Consider the following 16,118-nt stretch of genomic DNA (forward strand, 5'->3'; position numbering starts at 1 on the left):
TCTCCCCTCCCCATGTCTCTCCTTTCCCCCCTGTCTCTCCTCTCCCCCCTGTCTCTCCTCTCCCCCTGTCTCTCCCCTCCCCCTGTCTCTCCTCTCCCCCTGTCTCTCCTCTCCCCCCTGTCTCTCCCCTCCCCCTGTCTCTCCCCTCCCCCTGTCTCTCCCCTCCCCCTGTCTCTCCTCTCCCCCCTGTCTCTCTCCCCTGTCTCTCCTCTCCCCCCTGTCTCTCCTCTCCCCCTGTCTCTCCTCTCCCCCCCTGTCTCTCCCCTCCCCCTGTCTCTCCCCTCCCCCTGTCTCCTCTCTCCCCCCTGTCTCTCTCCCTTGTCTCTCCTCTCCCCCCTGTCTCTCCTCTCCCCCTGTCTCTCCTTTCCCCCCTGTCTCTCCTCTCTCCCCTGTCTCTCCTCTCCCCCTGTATCTCCTCTCCCCTCCGTCTCTCTTCTCCCCTCCGTCTCTCCTCTCCACCCTGTCTCTCCTCTCCCCCTGTCTCTCCTCTCCCCCTGTCTCTCCTCTCCCCCTGTCTCTCCTCTCGCCTTGTCTCTCCTCTCCCCCCTGTCTCTCATCTCCCCCTGTCTCTCCTTTCCCCCCTGTCTCTCCTCTCTCCCCTGTCTCTCCTCTCCCCCTGTCTCTCCTCTCCCCCTGTCTCTCCTTTCTCTCCTCTCTCCCCTGTCTCTCCTCTCCCCCTGTCTCTCCTCTCCCCCCCTGTCTCTCCTCTCCCCACTGTCTCTCCTCTCCCCCTGTCTCTCCTTTCCCCCCTGTCTCTCCTCTCTCCCCTGTCTCTCCTCTCCCCCTGTCTCTCCTCTCCCCCTGTCTCTCCTTTCCCCCCTGTCTCTCCTCTCTCCCCTGTCTCTCCTCTCCCCCTGTATCTCCTCTCCCCTCCGTCTCTCTTCTCCCCTCCGTCTCTCCTCTCCACCCTGTCTCTCCTCTCCCCCTGTCTCTCCTCTCCCGCCTGTCTCTCCTCTCGCCCTGTCTCTCCTCCCCCCTGTCTCTCCTCTCCCCACGGTCTCTCCTCTCGCCCTGTCTCTCCTCTCCGCCCTGTCTCTCCTCTCCCCACACTCTCTCCTCTCCCCCCTGTCTCTCCTCTCTACCCTGTCTTTCTCTCTTCTCCCCCGTCTCGCCTTTCCCTCCTGTCCACTATCTCTCCCACAGTGTGCCCCATCAGGGAAACATCCCAGTCTGTCAGGGCAGCTGAGCTCCAGCAGCACCCCTCCCATGGGAACCCCCAAGTCCCAGAGCGGCACCCCCAGACCGGCCTCTGTGGTAGGGAGCCACCTCCAGGCTGCGGGAAGCAGGACCCCCTCTTCCACGGGACACCCCGACTCTGAGCCCCCCCAGACCAGACCGGGGGGTCTTGGAGCCTCCAACAACATTAGCAGTAATCCCTCCCACCAGCCAGGGAACTCTGTTGCACCTATACCTTCTGGCCCCGGCCCAGGCCCCGCGGGTGGAGGTCGTGGAGGGGAGGGGAAAGGGGTGCTGCCTCACCCCAGCGCGGGGGTGTCTCCGTCGGGTAGCCCCTCGGTGCTCTCAGCCCACCTGCAGGTGGACGTGGGGGCGAGGGGCGGGGGTGGCCCGGGCGGTAACGGGGGAGACGGGGGAGACAGGAGTCTGTCTAAAGAGCAGCTGGAACACAGAGAGAGGTCTCTACAGACCCTCAGGGACATCGAGAGGCTTCTGCTCCGCTCCGGGACAGCAGGGGGCGCCGGAGAGCCGCCGGGCCCCGACAACAACCCCAACAATGTAAACAAAATGAACACAGAAGGTAGTGGCGGCGGTCCGCTGGAGGACGGGGAGAATAGCGGGAATAATAACGATACTAACAACATGTTGGGCAAGATGAAGAAGTACGAGGAGCCTCTCAGGTCCATCATCTCCCAGACGCAGCAGCTGGGGGGGGCCGGGGTGATGGACGGCTCTCCCATGGGGGGTCCCCACCACCCCGACCACCACCTCCACTCCCCCGGGGGCCTGGACATGGGGCCCCTGTTGGGTCCTGACGGGCTGACCCCGGAGCAGGTAGCCTGGAGGCAGCTGCAGGAGGATTATTACCAGGAGAAGAGAAGGCAGGAGGAGATTCAGCCTAACCCTCACACACACCCACAGCACTTCAGATTGATGCAGGAGATGGGCCCCCCAATTATGATGAGGGGTCCCCCTCCGCCATACCACAGCAAGCCTGGGGAGCAGCAGTGGGGGCCAGGGGGTCCCATGATGGGTCCGGGAGGGATGGGGCCGGGTAACCCTCGGATGATAGACATGCACCAGGAGGGGCCCCGGGGTCCACGGTTCCTGGGCCAGATGCAGAGGGGTCCCCCTGGGGGAGGGGGTTTCCCAAGCAGTCCTGGAGGGGTGTTATCCATCGAGGGTCTCAGCCCCCAACGGGCAGCCAGGCCAGGCATGTGGATAGAGGACCTGCCCCCCAACATGATGGGTGGTGGCAGGGGGCCTTTCTACCATGGGGGGCCAGGTGGGGGACCCCCCCAACACATGCAGGGTGACCCTGAGCGCCTGTTGACCCGGGAAGATATGTTCCGCATCATGGAGAAGAGGCAGCTGCAGGGGCTCCACCACCTGGAGCTGGAGAGGATAGTCCAACAACAACAGCAGCAGCAGGGTATGGGGGGCCCCAGGATGATGGAGGGGCCAGGGGGGTTCCCCAACCAGGGGATGGGCCGAGGGCCAGGATCAAGGGGGGACCCCATGGACTTCCTAGGGTCCAGGGAGATGATGGGGTCCCCGGGCGGTGGTGTAGGAGGAGGGGGCCCCCAGATGAGAGATCTGGTAGACTCCTCTCTCGGCCCCGGGGGAATGAACATGAACGTTAACATGATGAACCAGCAGCAGCAGCAGCAGATGATGCTGCAGAAGCTGAGAGGAGGAAGAGGAGGAGGAGGGGGGCCACTAGAGGGGCCTCTAAGGGACTTGCTGAGCCAGGAGGACATCGCTCGGCTCCGGGCCGCCCAGAATGATGCAGGACGTGGAGGGAATAAAGCGATGCTCCACTTCCCTAACCAGGGGCACCCTGGGGGACCGGGAGGAGGCGATGGAGGTTACCTCCAGGGGCCCGGGGCTAACATGTTCGGGTTGCCTGACCAGCATGGTGGCGGGCCTCACATGGGGGCTACGTCTCGCCTCAGCCACATGCCCATGGGGGGCAGTGGTGGTGGGGGGGGACCCCGGGGCGCAGAGCTCGGCCCTCACCACCCTTCGGACCTGTCCATCAACGTGAACCCCAGTATGGTCTCCCCGGCGATGCCCCCTCCCCCTCACCAGCTCAAGTCTCCATCCCTCAACCAGGAGCCATCGCCTCTCATGAACTCCCCCGCCGCGGGACTTAAGTCCCCCTCTCAGATATCCTCCGCTGGGGGTCCTCAGAGCCAGCAACACCCCTTACCTCCTGCCTCTGGGGCCGGGACCCCTTCCTCTTCCTCCATGAAGTCTCCCCAGGTGATGGGCCCCTCCCTGGGGCTGCGCTCCCCCTCAGACTCCCCTGGACGTCTGAAGTCTCCAGCCATGGTGCCGTCTCCGGGCTGGACGTCCTCTCCGAAGACCGCTCTCCCCAGCCCTGGGGGACTCAGCAGTGGGAAGGGGCTGGGGAACGGAGGCAGCAGCTCCACAGAGACCGGTAAGAACTAGACACAGGAAATGTCCCAGAAGGCACCCTACAAGACATGTAACCCCTGATAAGAACATGGATCACTGACTGTTCTATCACTACATTTTACTACATTTTACTATAGCCTGTCTTGAATCCCTCCTTTAGATCAGGAGCTTGAAGAAAGTCTTTTTTTATTTTTATAGTTTTTTATAGTTTTTTAAATTTAACTAGGCAAGTCAGTTAAAACTTCTTATGGCTGCGATCCCGTTAACGGGATCGATATGACAACAGCCAGTGAAAGTGCAGGGCGCCAAATTCAAACAGAAATCTCATAATTAAAATTCCTCAGACATACATGTATTTTATACCATTTTAAAGATACACTTCTTGTTAATCCCACCACAGTGTCCGACTTCAAAAAGGCTTTACAGCGAAAGCACCACAAACGATTATGTTAGGTCACCGCAAAATCACAGAAAAACACAGCCATTTTCCCAGCCAAAGACAGGAGTCACAAAAAGCAGAAATACAGATAAAATTAATCACTAACCTTTGATGATCTTCATCAGATGACACTCATAGGACTTCATGTTACACAATACATATATGTTTTGTTCGATAAATTTCATATTTATATCCAAAAACCTCAGTTTACATTGGCGCCATGTTCAGAAATGCCTCCAAAATATCCGGAGAAATTGCAGAGAGCCACATCAAATAACAGAAATACTCATCATAAACTTTGATGAAAGATACATGTTTTACATAGAATTAAAGATACACTTGTTCTTAATGCAACCGCTGTGTCACATTTCAAAAAAGCTTTACGGCAAAAGCACAATATTCAATAATCTGAGAACAGCGTTCAGCCACAAAAGGAAGCCATACAGTTACCCGCCAAATTGTGCAGTCAACAAAAGTCATAAATAGCATTATAAATCTTTACTTACCTTTGCTGATCTTCGTCGGAATGCACTCCCAGGACTCCCACTTCCACAAGAAATGTTTGTTTTGTTCGGTAATGTCCATAATTTATGTCCAAATAGCTATTTTTTGTTAGCGTGTTTGGTAAACAAATCCAAAGTCAGGAAGCGCGTTCACTAAAAGCAGACGAAATGTCAAAAAGTTCCGTAACAGTCAGTAGAAACATGTCAAACGATGTATTGAATCAATCTTTAGGATGTTTTTAACATAAATCTTCAATAATGTTCCAACCGGAGAATTCCATTGTCTTCAGATGTGCGATGGAACAGAGCTCCCTCTCATGTGAACGCGCATGGTCAGAGCATGGTCAGCTCATGGTAGACCTTACTCATTCCCGTCTCCTTCGGCCCCACTTCACAGTAGAAGCATCCGACAAGGTTCTACAGGCTGTTGACATCTAGTGGAAGCCGTAGGAAGTGCAAACGGACCCATATCCCACTGTATATTCGATAGGCGATGAGTTGAAAACCTTCAAACCTCAGAATTTCCACTTCCTGGTTGGATTTTTTATTAGGTTTTTGCCTGCCATATGAGTTCTGTTATACTCACAGACATCATTCAAACAGTTTTAGAAACTTCAGAGTGTTTTCTATCCAATACTAATAATAATATGCATATATTAGCAACTGGGACTGAGGACTCTACTTTTTCTTACAAATGTAATAGTTTTTTTTTTTACAACTAAAATATAGTCGTGGCAGAATTGTTTAGTAAGTATGAATAAATAATAAATATGAAGTATTTTGCACCTTTGTTTAGACAAACCTAAATTAGCTCAGGAGTAAAACGTGCCTTAACAAATCTTTAAGTTATATGGACTCACTCTGAAATGATATGGGTTTGACATGATTTCTGAATGACTTATCAGGCGGAAATATCTGTAAGGTCCCTCAGTCATGTATTGAATTTCAAGCACAGATTCATCTACAAAGACCAGGGAGCTTTTTCGAAAGCCTCATAAAGAAGGGCAGTGATTGGTAGATGGGTAACAATAACAAATCAGACATTAAATATATCTTTAAGCAAGTTTATTTATCTTTATGTTCAAGTTAATAATGTATACACACTACATGACACAAAAGTATGTGGACACCTGCTCGTCGAACATCTCATTCCAAAATCACGGGCATTAATATGAGATGGTCCCCCCTTTTGCTGCTATAGCAGCTTCCACTCTTCCGGGAAGGCTTTGACAATCTGGATGGAAAATTACTGAGGATAAAAGCAGACATTCTATTTGCAATATCTTTAATTTAAGCCTACTAGAAAGTGTGTGCCCTCAGGCCTGGAGGGAAGCTAAAGTCATTCCGCTACCCAAGAATAGTAATGCCCCCTTTTACTGGCTCAAATAGCCGACCAATCAGCCTGTTACCAACCCTTAGTAAACATCTGGAAAAAATTGTGTTTGACCAGATACAATGCTATTTCACAGTAAACAAATTGACAACAGAATTACAGCACACTTATAGGGAAGGACACTCAACAAGCACAGCACTTACACAAATAACTGATGATTGGCTGAGAGGAATATCCCAAGGCAGCTGTCTAGGCCCCTTACCTTTTTCAATCTTTACTAACGACATGCCACTGGCCTTGAGTAAAGCCAGTGTGTCTATGTATGTGGATTACACAACACTATACACGTCAGTTACTACAGAGACTGAAATGACTGCAACACTTAACAAAGAGCTGCAGTTAGTTTCAGAATGAGTGGCAAAGAAAACTAAAAGCATTGTATTTGGAACAAAACATTCACTAAACCCTAAACCTCAACTAAATCTTGAAATAAATCATGTGGAAATTGAGCAAGTTGACGTGACTAAACTGCTTAGAGTAATCCTGGATTGTAAACTGTCATGGTCATAACATATTGATACAACAGTAGCTAAGATGGGGAGAAGTCTGTCCATAATAAAGCGCTGCTCTACCTTCTTAACAACACTATCACCACGGCAGGTCCTACAGGCCCTAGTATTGTCACACCTTCACTACTGTTCAGTCGTGTGGTCAGGATTGACCCAAAAAAAGATTTAGGAAAATTACAATTGGCTCAGAACAGGGCAGCACGGCTGGCCCTTGGATCTACACAGAGAGCTAACATTAATAATATGCATGTCAATGTCTCCTGGCTCAAAGTGGAGGAGAGATTGACTTCATCACTACTTGTATTTATGAGAGGTATTGACATGTTGAATGCACCGAGCTGTCTGTCTAAACTACTGACACACAGCTCAGACACCCATGCATACCCCACAAGACATGCCACCAGAGGTCTCTTCACAGTCCCCAAGTCCAGAACAGACTATGGGAGGCGCACAGTACTACATAGAGCCATGACTACATGGAACTCTATTCCACATCAGGTAACTGATGCAGCAGGAGAATCAGATTTAAAAAACAGATTAAAATACACCTTATGAAACAGCGGTGACTGTGAAGAGACACAAACATAGGTAGAGACACACACACACACACACACACACACACACACACACACACACACACACACACACACACACACACACACACACACACATAAGATAACATACACACTATACATACACATGGATTTAGTACTGTAGATATGTGGTAGTGGTGGAGTAGCGGCCTGAGGGCACACAGTGTGTTGTGAAATCTGTGAATGTATTGTAATGTTTTTCAAATTGTATAAACTGCCTTAATGTTGACCCCAGGAAGAGTAGCTGCTGCCTTGGCAGGAACTAATGGGGATCCATAATAAACCCCAGGAAGAGTAGCTGCTGCCTTGGCAGGAACTAATGGGGATCCATAATAAACCCCAGGAAGAGTAGCTGCTGCCATGGCAGGAACTAATGGGGATCCATAATAAACCCCAGGAAGAGTAGCTGCTGCCTTGATAGGAACTAATGGGGATCCATAATAAACCCCAGGAAGAGTAGCTGATGCCTTGACAGGAACTAATGGGGATCCATAATAAACCCCAGGAAGAGTAGCTGCTGCCTTGGCAGGAACTAATGGGGATCCATAATAAACCCCAGGAAGAGTAGCTGCTGCCTTGGCAGGAACTAATGGGGATCCATAATAAACCCCAGGAAGAGTAGCTGATGCCTTGACAGGAACTAATGGGGATCCATAATAAACCCCAGGAAGAGTAGCTGCTGCCTTGGCAGGAACTAATGGGGATCCATAATAAACCCCAGGAAGAGTAGCTGCTGCCTTGGCAGGAACTAATGGGGGTCCATAATAAACCCCAGGAAGAGTAGCTGCTGCCTTGGCAGGAACTAATGGGGATCCATAATAAACCCCAGGAAGAGTAGCTGCTGCCTTGGCAGGAACTAATGAGTATCCATAATAAACCCCAGGAAGAGTAGCTGCTGCCTTGGCAGGAACTAATGGGGTTCCATAATAAACCCCAGGAAGAGTAGCTGCTGCCTTGGCAGGAACTAATGGGGATCCATAATAAACCCCAGGAAGAGTAGCTGCTGCCTTGGCAGGAACTAATGGGGATCCATAATAAACCCCAGGAAGAGTAGCTGCTGCCTTGGCAGGAACTAATGGGGATCCATAATAAACCCCAGGAAGAGTAGCTGCTGTCTTGGCAGGAACTAATGGGGATCCATAATAAACCCCAGGAAAAGTAGCTGCTGTCTTGGCAGGAACTAATGGGGATCCATAATAAACCCCATGAAGAGTAGCTGCTGCCTTGGCAGGAACTAATGGGGATCCATAATAAACCCCAGGAAGAGTAGCTGCTGTCTTGGCAGGAACTAATGGGGATCCATAATAAACCCCAGGAAGAGTAGCTGCTGTCTTGGCAGGAACTAATGGGGATCCATAATAAACCCCAGGAAGAGTAGCTGCTGTCTTGGCAGGAACTAATGGGGATCCATAATAAACCCCATGAAGAGTAGCTGCTGCCTTGGCATGAACTAATGGGGATCCATAATAAACCCCAGGAAGAGTAGCTGCTGTCTTGGCAGGAACTAATGGGGATCCATAATAAACCCCAGGAAGAGTAGCTGCTGCCTTGGCAGGAACTAATGGGGATCCATAATAAACCCTAGGAAGAGTAGCTGCTGCCTTGACAGGAACTAATGGGGATCCATAATAAACCCCAGGAAGAGTAGCTGCTGCCTTGGCAGGAACTAATGGGGATCCATAATAAACCCCAGGAAGAGTAACTGCTGCCTTGACAGGAACTAATGGGGATCCATAATAAACCCCAGGAAGAGTAGCTGCTGCCTTGGCAGGAACTAATGGGGGTCCATAATAAACCGCAGGAAGAGTAGCTGCTGCCTTGGCAGGAACTAATGGGGATCCGTAATAAACCCCAGGAAGAGTAGCTGCTGCCTTGGCAGGAACTAATGGGGATCCATAATAAACCCCAGGAAGAGTAGCTGCTGCCTTGGCAGGAACTAATGGGGATCCATAATAAACCCCAGGAAGAGTAGCTGATGCCTTGACAGGAACTAATGGGGATCCATAATAAACCCCAGGAAGAGTAGCTGCTGCCTTGGCAGGAACTAATGGGGATCCATAATAAACCCCAGGAAGAGTAGCTGCTGCCTTGGCAGGAACTAATGGGGGTCCATAATAAACCCCAGGAAGAGTAGCTGCTGCCTTGGCAGGAACTAATGGGGATCCATAATAAACCCCAGGAAGAGTAGCTGCTGCCTTGGCAGGAACTAATGAGTATCCATAATAAACCCCAGGAAGAGTAGCTGCTGCCTTGGCAGGAACTAATGGGGTTCCATAATAAACCCCAGGAAGAGTAGCTGCTGCCTTGGCAGGAACTAATGGGGATCCATAATAAACCCCAGGAAGAGTAGCTGCTGCCTTGGCAGGAACTAATGGGGATCCATAATAAACCCCAGGAAGAGTAGCTGCTGCCTTGGCAGGAACTAATGGGGATCCATAATAAACCCCAGGAAGAGTAGCTGCTGTCTTGGCAGGAACTAATGGGGATCCATAATAAACCCCAGGAAGAGTAGCTGCTGTCTTGGCAGGAACTAATGGGGATCCATAATAAACCCCATGAAGAGTAGCTGCTGCCTTGGCAGGAACTAATGGGGATCCATAATAAACCCCAGGAAGAGTAGCTGCTGTCTTGGCAGGAACTAATGGGGATCCATAATAAACCCCAGGAAGAGTAGCTGCTGTCTTGGCAGGAACTAATGGGGATCCATAATAAACCCCAGGAAGAGTAGCTGCTGTCTTGGCAGGAACTAATGGGGATCCATAATAAACCCCATGAAGAGTAACTGCTGCCTTGGCATGAACTAATGGGGATCCATAATAAACCCCAGGAAGAGTAGCTGCTGTCTTGGCAGGAACTAATGGGGATCCATAATAAACCCCAGGAAGAGTAGCTGCTGCCTTGGCAGGAACTAATGGGGATCCATAATAAACCCTAGGAAGAGTAGCTGCTGCCTTGACAGGAACTAATGGGGATCCATAATAAACCCCAGGAAGAGTAGCTGCTGCCTTGGCAGGAACTAATGGGGATCCATAATAAACCCCAGGAAGAGTAACTGCTGCCTTGACAGGAACTAATGGGGATCCATAATAAACCCCAGGAAGAGTAGCTGCTGCCTTGGCAGGAACTAATGGGGGTCCATAATAAACCGCAGGAAGAGTAGCTGCTGCCTTGGCAGGAACTAATGGGGATCCGTAATAAACCCCCGGAAGAGTAGCTGCTGCCTTGGCAGGAACTAATGGGGATCCATAATAAACCCCAGGAAGAGTAGCTGCTGCCTTGACAGGAACTAATGGGGATCCATAATAAACCCCAGGAAGAGTAGCTGCTGCCTTGGCAGGAACTAATGGGGATCCATAATAAACCCCAGGAAGAGTAGCTGCTGCCTTGGCAGGAACTAATGGGGATCCATAATAAACCCCAGGAAGAGTAGCTGCTGCCTTGGCAGGGACTAATGGGGATCCATAATAAATACACAGACTCACAGCTGTAATCGCTGCCAAAGGTGTTTCTAACATGTATTGACTGAGGGTAAATACTTATCAAGGTTCTTTCACTTTGACATTACAGAGCATTTTGGGTAGATCTTTTACAAGAAAATTACAATTAAAACCATTTGAACAGAATTGTAACTTTGTAACAGAGTATAATGTGAAGAAATCCAACGTCGCTGTGTTTTATCTACATGTCGCGTTGCAAACTAAATCGTTATTTTTGGATGCTAAAGATATTTCTCTCTCTATGCTTTCGTTATTGTTGATTCTTTGATTGTTTGATTGACCTTGTTCTTGTCCATCCCTGATAGGACCATCACTGCCCCCCAGGAGTTCTAACTCCACCCCTATCAGCCAGCCGGGTTCCATGGCTCCCAGCATGCCGTTCACCTCGTCGCCAGACAACCCTCCGACTCAGAACCCCCTCTCCCTCATTATGTCACAGATGTCCAGGTATGCCATGCCAAGCTCCACCCCTCTCTACCACGACGCCATCAAGACCATTGCCACCTCCGATGACGAGATGATGCCAGATCGCCCTCTGCTGTCCGGAGTCGGAGGTACGCTGACCACTTGTCTCGTTCAAAGTCAAGCCGAAACCCATATTTAATTAAATTGTAATCTACCATTTTTGTATAATAATCTTTCTGTTTTTCCATATTTGTGAGAGAGCAAAGTTTAAAAAAAACTTTTTCTTTTAATTGTCTCTAATACATTTCAGATATAACATTTTGTGATAAAATGGGGCATGTTCATTTACATGTTATTGTTATTCGGTGATGTTATACAGTGATGATCCTCTCTCTCTCTGTCTCTCCCTCTCGCTCTCTGTCTCTCTCTCTCTCTGTCTCTCTCTCTCTCTCTCTCTCTCTCTCTCTCTCTCTCTCTCTCTCTCTCTCTCTCTCTCTCTCTCTCTCTCAATTCAATTCAATTCAATTCAAGGGGCTTTATTGGCATGGGAAACATGTGTTAACATTGCCAAAGCAAGTGAGGTAGATAATATACAAAAGTCAAATAAACAATAAAAATGAACAGTAAACATTACACATACAGAAGTTTCAAAACAATAAAGACATTACAAATGTCATATTATATACAGTGGGGAGAACAAGTATTTGATACACTGCCGATTTTGCAGGTTTTCCTACTTACAAAGCATGTAGAGGTCTGTAATTTTTATCATAGGTACACTTCAACTGTGAGAGACGGAATCTAAAACAAAAATACAGAAAATCACATTGTATGATTTTTAAGTAATTAATTTGCATTTTATTGCATGACATAAGTATTTGATACATCAGAAAAGCAGAACTTAATATTTGGTACAGAAACCTTTGTTTGCAATTACAGAGATCATACGTTTCCTGTAGTTCTTGACCAGGTTTGCACACACTGCAGCAGGAATTTTGGCCCACTCCTCCATACAGACCTTCTCCAGATCCTTCAGGTTTCGGGGCTGTCGCTGGGCAATACGGACTTTCAGCTCCCTCCAAAGATTTTCTATTGGGTTCAGGTCTGGAGACTGGCTAGGCCACTCCAGGACCTTGAGATGCTTCTTACGGAGCCACTCCTTAGTTGCCCTGGCTGTGTGTTTCGGGTCGTTGTCATGCTGGAAGACCCAGCCACGACCCATCTTCAATGCTCTTACTGAGGGAAGGAGGTTGTTGGCCAAGATCTCGCGATCCATGGCCCCATCCATCCTCCCCTCAATACGGTGCAGTCGTCCTGTCCCCTTTGCAGAAAAGCATCCCCAAAGAATGATGTTTCCACCTCCATGCTTCACGGTTGGGATGGTGTTCTTGGGGTTGTACTCATCCTTCTTCTTCCTCCAAACACGGCGAGTGGAGTTTAGACCAAAAAGCTCTATTTTTGTCTCATCAGACCACATGACCTTCTCCCATTCCTCCTCTGGATCATCCAAATGGTCATTGGCAAACTTCAGACGGGCCTGGACATGCGCTGGCTTGAGCAGGGGGACCTTGCGTGCGCTGCAGGATTTTAATCCATGACGGCGTAGTGTGGTACTAATGGTTTTCTTTGAGACTGTGGTCCCAGCTCTCTTCAGGTCATTGACCAGGTCCTGCCGTGTAGTTCTGGGCTGATCCCTCACCTTCCTCATGATCATTGATGCCCCACGAGGTGAAATCTTGCATGGAGCCCCAGACCGAGGGTGATTGACCGTCATCTTCAACTTCTTCCATTTTCTAATAATTGCGCCAACAGTTGTTGCCTTCTCACCAAGCTGCTTGCCTATTGTCCTGTAGCCCATCCCAGCCTTGTTCAGGTCTACAATTTTATCCCTGATGTCCTTACACAGCTCTCTGGTCTTGGCCATTGTGGATAGGTTGGAGTCTGTTTGATTGAGTGTGTGGACAGGTGTCTTTTATACAGGTAACGAGTTCAAACAGGTGCAGTTAATACAGGTAATGAGTGGAGAACAGGAGGGCTTCTTAAAGAAAAACTAACAGGTCTGTGAGAGCCGGAATTCTTACTGGTTGGTAGGTGATCAAATACTTATGTCATGCAATAAAATGCAAATTAATTACTTAAAAATCATACAATGTGATTTTCTGGATTTTTGTTTTAGATTCCGTCTCTCACAGTTGAAGTGTACCTATGATAAAAAGTACAGACCTCTACATGCTTTGTAAGTAGGAAAACCTGCAAAATCGGCAGTGTATCAAATACTTGTTCTCCCCACTGTATATGCAGTGTTGTAACAATGTACAAATGGTTAAAGCACACAAGTTAAAATAAATAAACATAAATATGGGTTGTATTTACAATGGTGTTTGTTCTTCACTGGTTGCCCTTTTCTTGTGGCAACAGGTCACAAATCTTGCTGCTGTGATGAACACTGTGGTATTTCACCCAGTAGATATGAGAGTTTATCAGAATCGGGTTTGTTTTCTAATTCTTTGTGGATCTGTGTAATCTGAGGGAAATATGTCTCTCTAATATGGTCATACATTGGGCAGGAGGTTAGGAAGTGCAGCTCAGTTTCCACCTCATTTTGTGGGCAGTGAGCACATAGCCTGTCTTCTCTTGAGAGCCATGTCTGCCTACGGCGGCCTTTCTCAATAGCAAGGCTATGCTCACTGAGTCTGTACATAGTCAAAGCTTTCCTTAAGTTTGGGTCAGTCACAGTGGTCAGGTATTCTGCCACTGTGAACTCTCTGTTTAGGGCCAAATAGCATTCTAGTTTGCTCTGTTTTTTTGTTAATTCTTTCCAATGTGTCAAGTAATTATCTTTTTGTTTTCTCATGATTTGGTTGGGTCTAATAATCTCTCTCTCTCTCTCTCTCTCTCTCTCTCTCGCTCTCTGTCTCCGTCTGTCTCTCTGTCTCTCTACCTCTCGCTCGGTCTCTCTCTCTCTGTCTGTCTGTCTCTCTATCTCTCTCTGTCTCTCTCGCTCTCTCTCTGTCCCTCTCTGTCTCTCCCTGTCTACTATCAGGTAACCCAGGGAACCACCAGGGCTCTATGCTGCTGTCCCAGAGTTCCATCGGTGTCCACAGCGGCCAGCTGTCCCCCAACCCCATGGGCCTGAACGGTATGAATCCTGCCATGATGGGCGCCGGAGGGGGACCCCTGGACAGGATGGGATACAGCTTGTCCCCCATGCACCCCCAAAACCAGATGGGAGGGTTCCCACGCATGCAGCACCCCTCTCACGGAGGCCCCATGCACTCCCCTCTGGGCGGTATGCCTCCCCAGTTCTCCCAACAGAACCCAGAAGATGTCATCCCCCCCCAGCAGCTGCAGCACATGCTCAGTAAGGGCATGTCCCACCCCCACCAGCGAGGCCCCCACCCCTCGGACTCCTTTTTGGGCCCCGACGGCCCCGACCTGAGTGACGTCATCCGACCGACCCACTCAGGCATCCCGGAGTTCGATCTGTCTCGTATCATCCCCTCCGACAAGCCCTCCTCCACCCTGCAGTATTTCCCCAAGGCAGAGGGCATGTCCGGGGGCCCGCAGGGCCAGGGGAACCACCCTAATCCCCACCAAGGCCAGCCTGGCTCCCAGGGCCCTGGACCCCCTCCTCCACAGCTCCTGAAACAGCTCTCTGCCCCTGGCCCTCACAGCAATGCCCCCTCCTCCAACCCTCACATTGCTAACCTCCAGAACATGATGGCAGAGCAGCAGCTGCCCCCTCACCCCTCCCACTGCGGGATGGGTAGACACGGTATGGCGGGGATGCCCCAGGGCGGATCCAGGGGCATGGGAGGTCCGGGTGGTCACATGATGCACCCTGGACACCTGATGGGGAGGACAGGTATGGGGCCAGGCCCCACCCAGCAACAGCTTCAACAGCAGGCCATGATGGCTAACAGCCTCCTCCACGGCGGCCACCCCGGCCCCCAGCCCCACCCATCCATGATGTCCTCCCAACAACACAGCCTAATGGCCCAGCAGAACCTCATGCTGATGCAGGCTAAGCAGAGAAGTATGGTCCTCCCTGGAGATCCATTCGGCCAGCAGGGGGGACCCGTCATGTCCCCTCAGGGCCCCATGATGGGGCCGGGCCCCCAACACCCCCAGGGTGGGATGATGGGCCCCGGCATTGGCCCTGGCTCCCAGGGGCCTCTCAGACAGAGAGGTATGTCCCTGGACAGTCCCCTAGGCTACGGCCCTGGACCAGGGAGTATGGCTAACATGCCCTTCTGACCCCCCTGAGCAGTCTGCTACATGTCTGGGGTACAAAATGCCCCCCTTATTCACTACATAGTGCGTTTGGGATGCAGACTTAACTGTAAAAACCTTCTTTTCAATAGGGTGTTTTTCCATTGTCTCATATGTTTTCATCAATGTTAATACTGTTATTATTGCTTCAGATTGTTAAACAAATAAATGATATCAATTGATTATCTTCATGTTGTTTGGAGTACAAACTGATAAAAAAAATGAAATAATAATACTGAAGAGCTGTCATGACAACGGTTTAATAAAAGATATTTGAAGCCATTTTCTAAAATATCTGTAAAATATGGAGCCTATATTTCACAGATGACTGTATTTGTTTTGGACGAGGTTTACGGTTGTGGTTTATATATGTTTAATATCATTGATTATTTTTCTCCTCCGGCTACCAAACTGGAATATATAAATATATATGATATATATATATATATATATGATATATATATAGTTGCTGTATATAAGATGCAATTTGTGATTGTTTGCAAATGTTCTGTATAACTGTGTTTTAATAGAAGTTTAAAACAATGAAAGAATACTGAACTCTATCCATGTCATTGTGTTGGTGTCATTGACCTTTTACATGTTTTATACTTCAGACACAGTAGTTTATACTTCTAGACACAGTAGTTTATACTTCTAGACACAGTAGTTTATACTTCTAGACACAGTAGTTTATACTTCTAGACACAGTAGTTTATACTTCTAGACACAGTAGTTTATACTTCTAGACACAGTAGTTTATACTTCTAGACACAGTAGTTTATACTTCTAGACACAGTAGTTTATACTTCTAGACACAGTAGTTTATACTCTAGACACAGTAGTTTATACTTCTAGACACAGTAGTTTATACTCTAGACACAGTAGTTTATACTTCTAGACACAGGAGTTT

General features: G+C 49.0%; 1 protein-coding gene across 2 annotated transcripts in view; it reads left to right on the forward strand.

Moving 5' to 3' along the window:
* bcl9l (bcl9 like) overlaps nt 1-15,771 on the forward strand; it is a 138,059-nt gene extending 122,288 nt beyond the window's left edge. For both annotated transcript variants that reach the window (XM_071360301.1, XM_071360303.1), the window contains exons 7-9: nt 1,144-3,619; nt 10,837-11,085; nt 13,980-15,771. In XM_071360301.1, the coding sequence (XP_071216402.1) occupies nt 1,144-3,619; nt 10,837-11,085; nt 13,980-15,193 (3,939 nt within the window). In that variant the 3' untranslated portion in view covers nt 15,194-15,771. The remainder of the gene's footprint in view (nt 1-1,143; nt 3,620-10,836; nt 11,086-13,979) is intronic.
* Nucleotides 15,772-16,118: the final 347 nt, after the last annotated feature.

This window comes from Salvelinus alpinus, chromosome 22, assembly GCF_045679555.1.
Source record: "Salvelinus alpinus chromosome 22, SLU_Salpinus.1, whole genome shotgun sequence".
Classification (NCBI taxonomy): domain Eukaryota; kingdom Metazoa; phylum Chordata; class Actinopteri; order Salmoniformes; family Salmonidae; genus Salvelinus; species Salvelinus alpinus.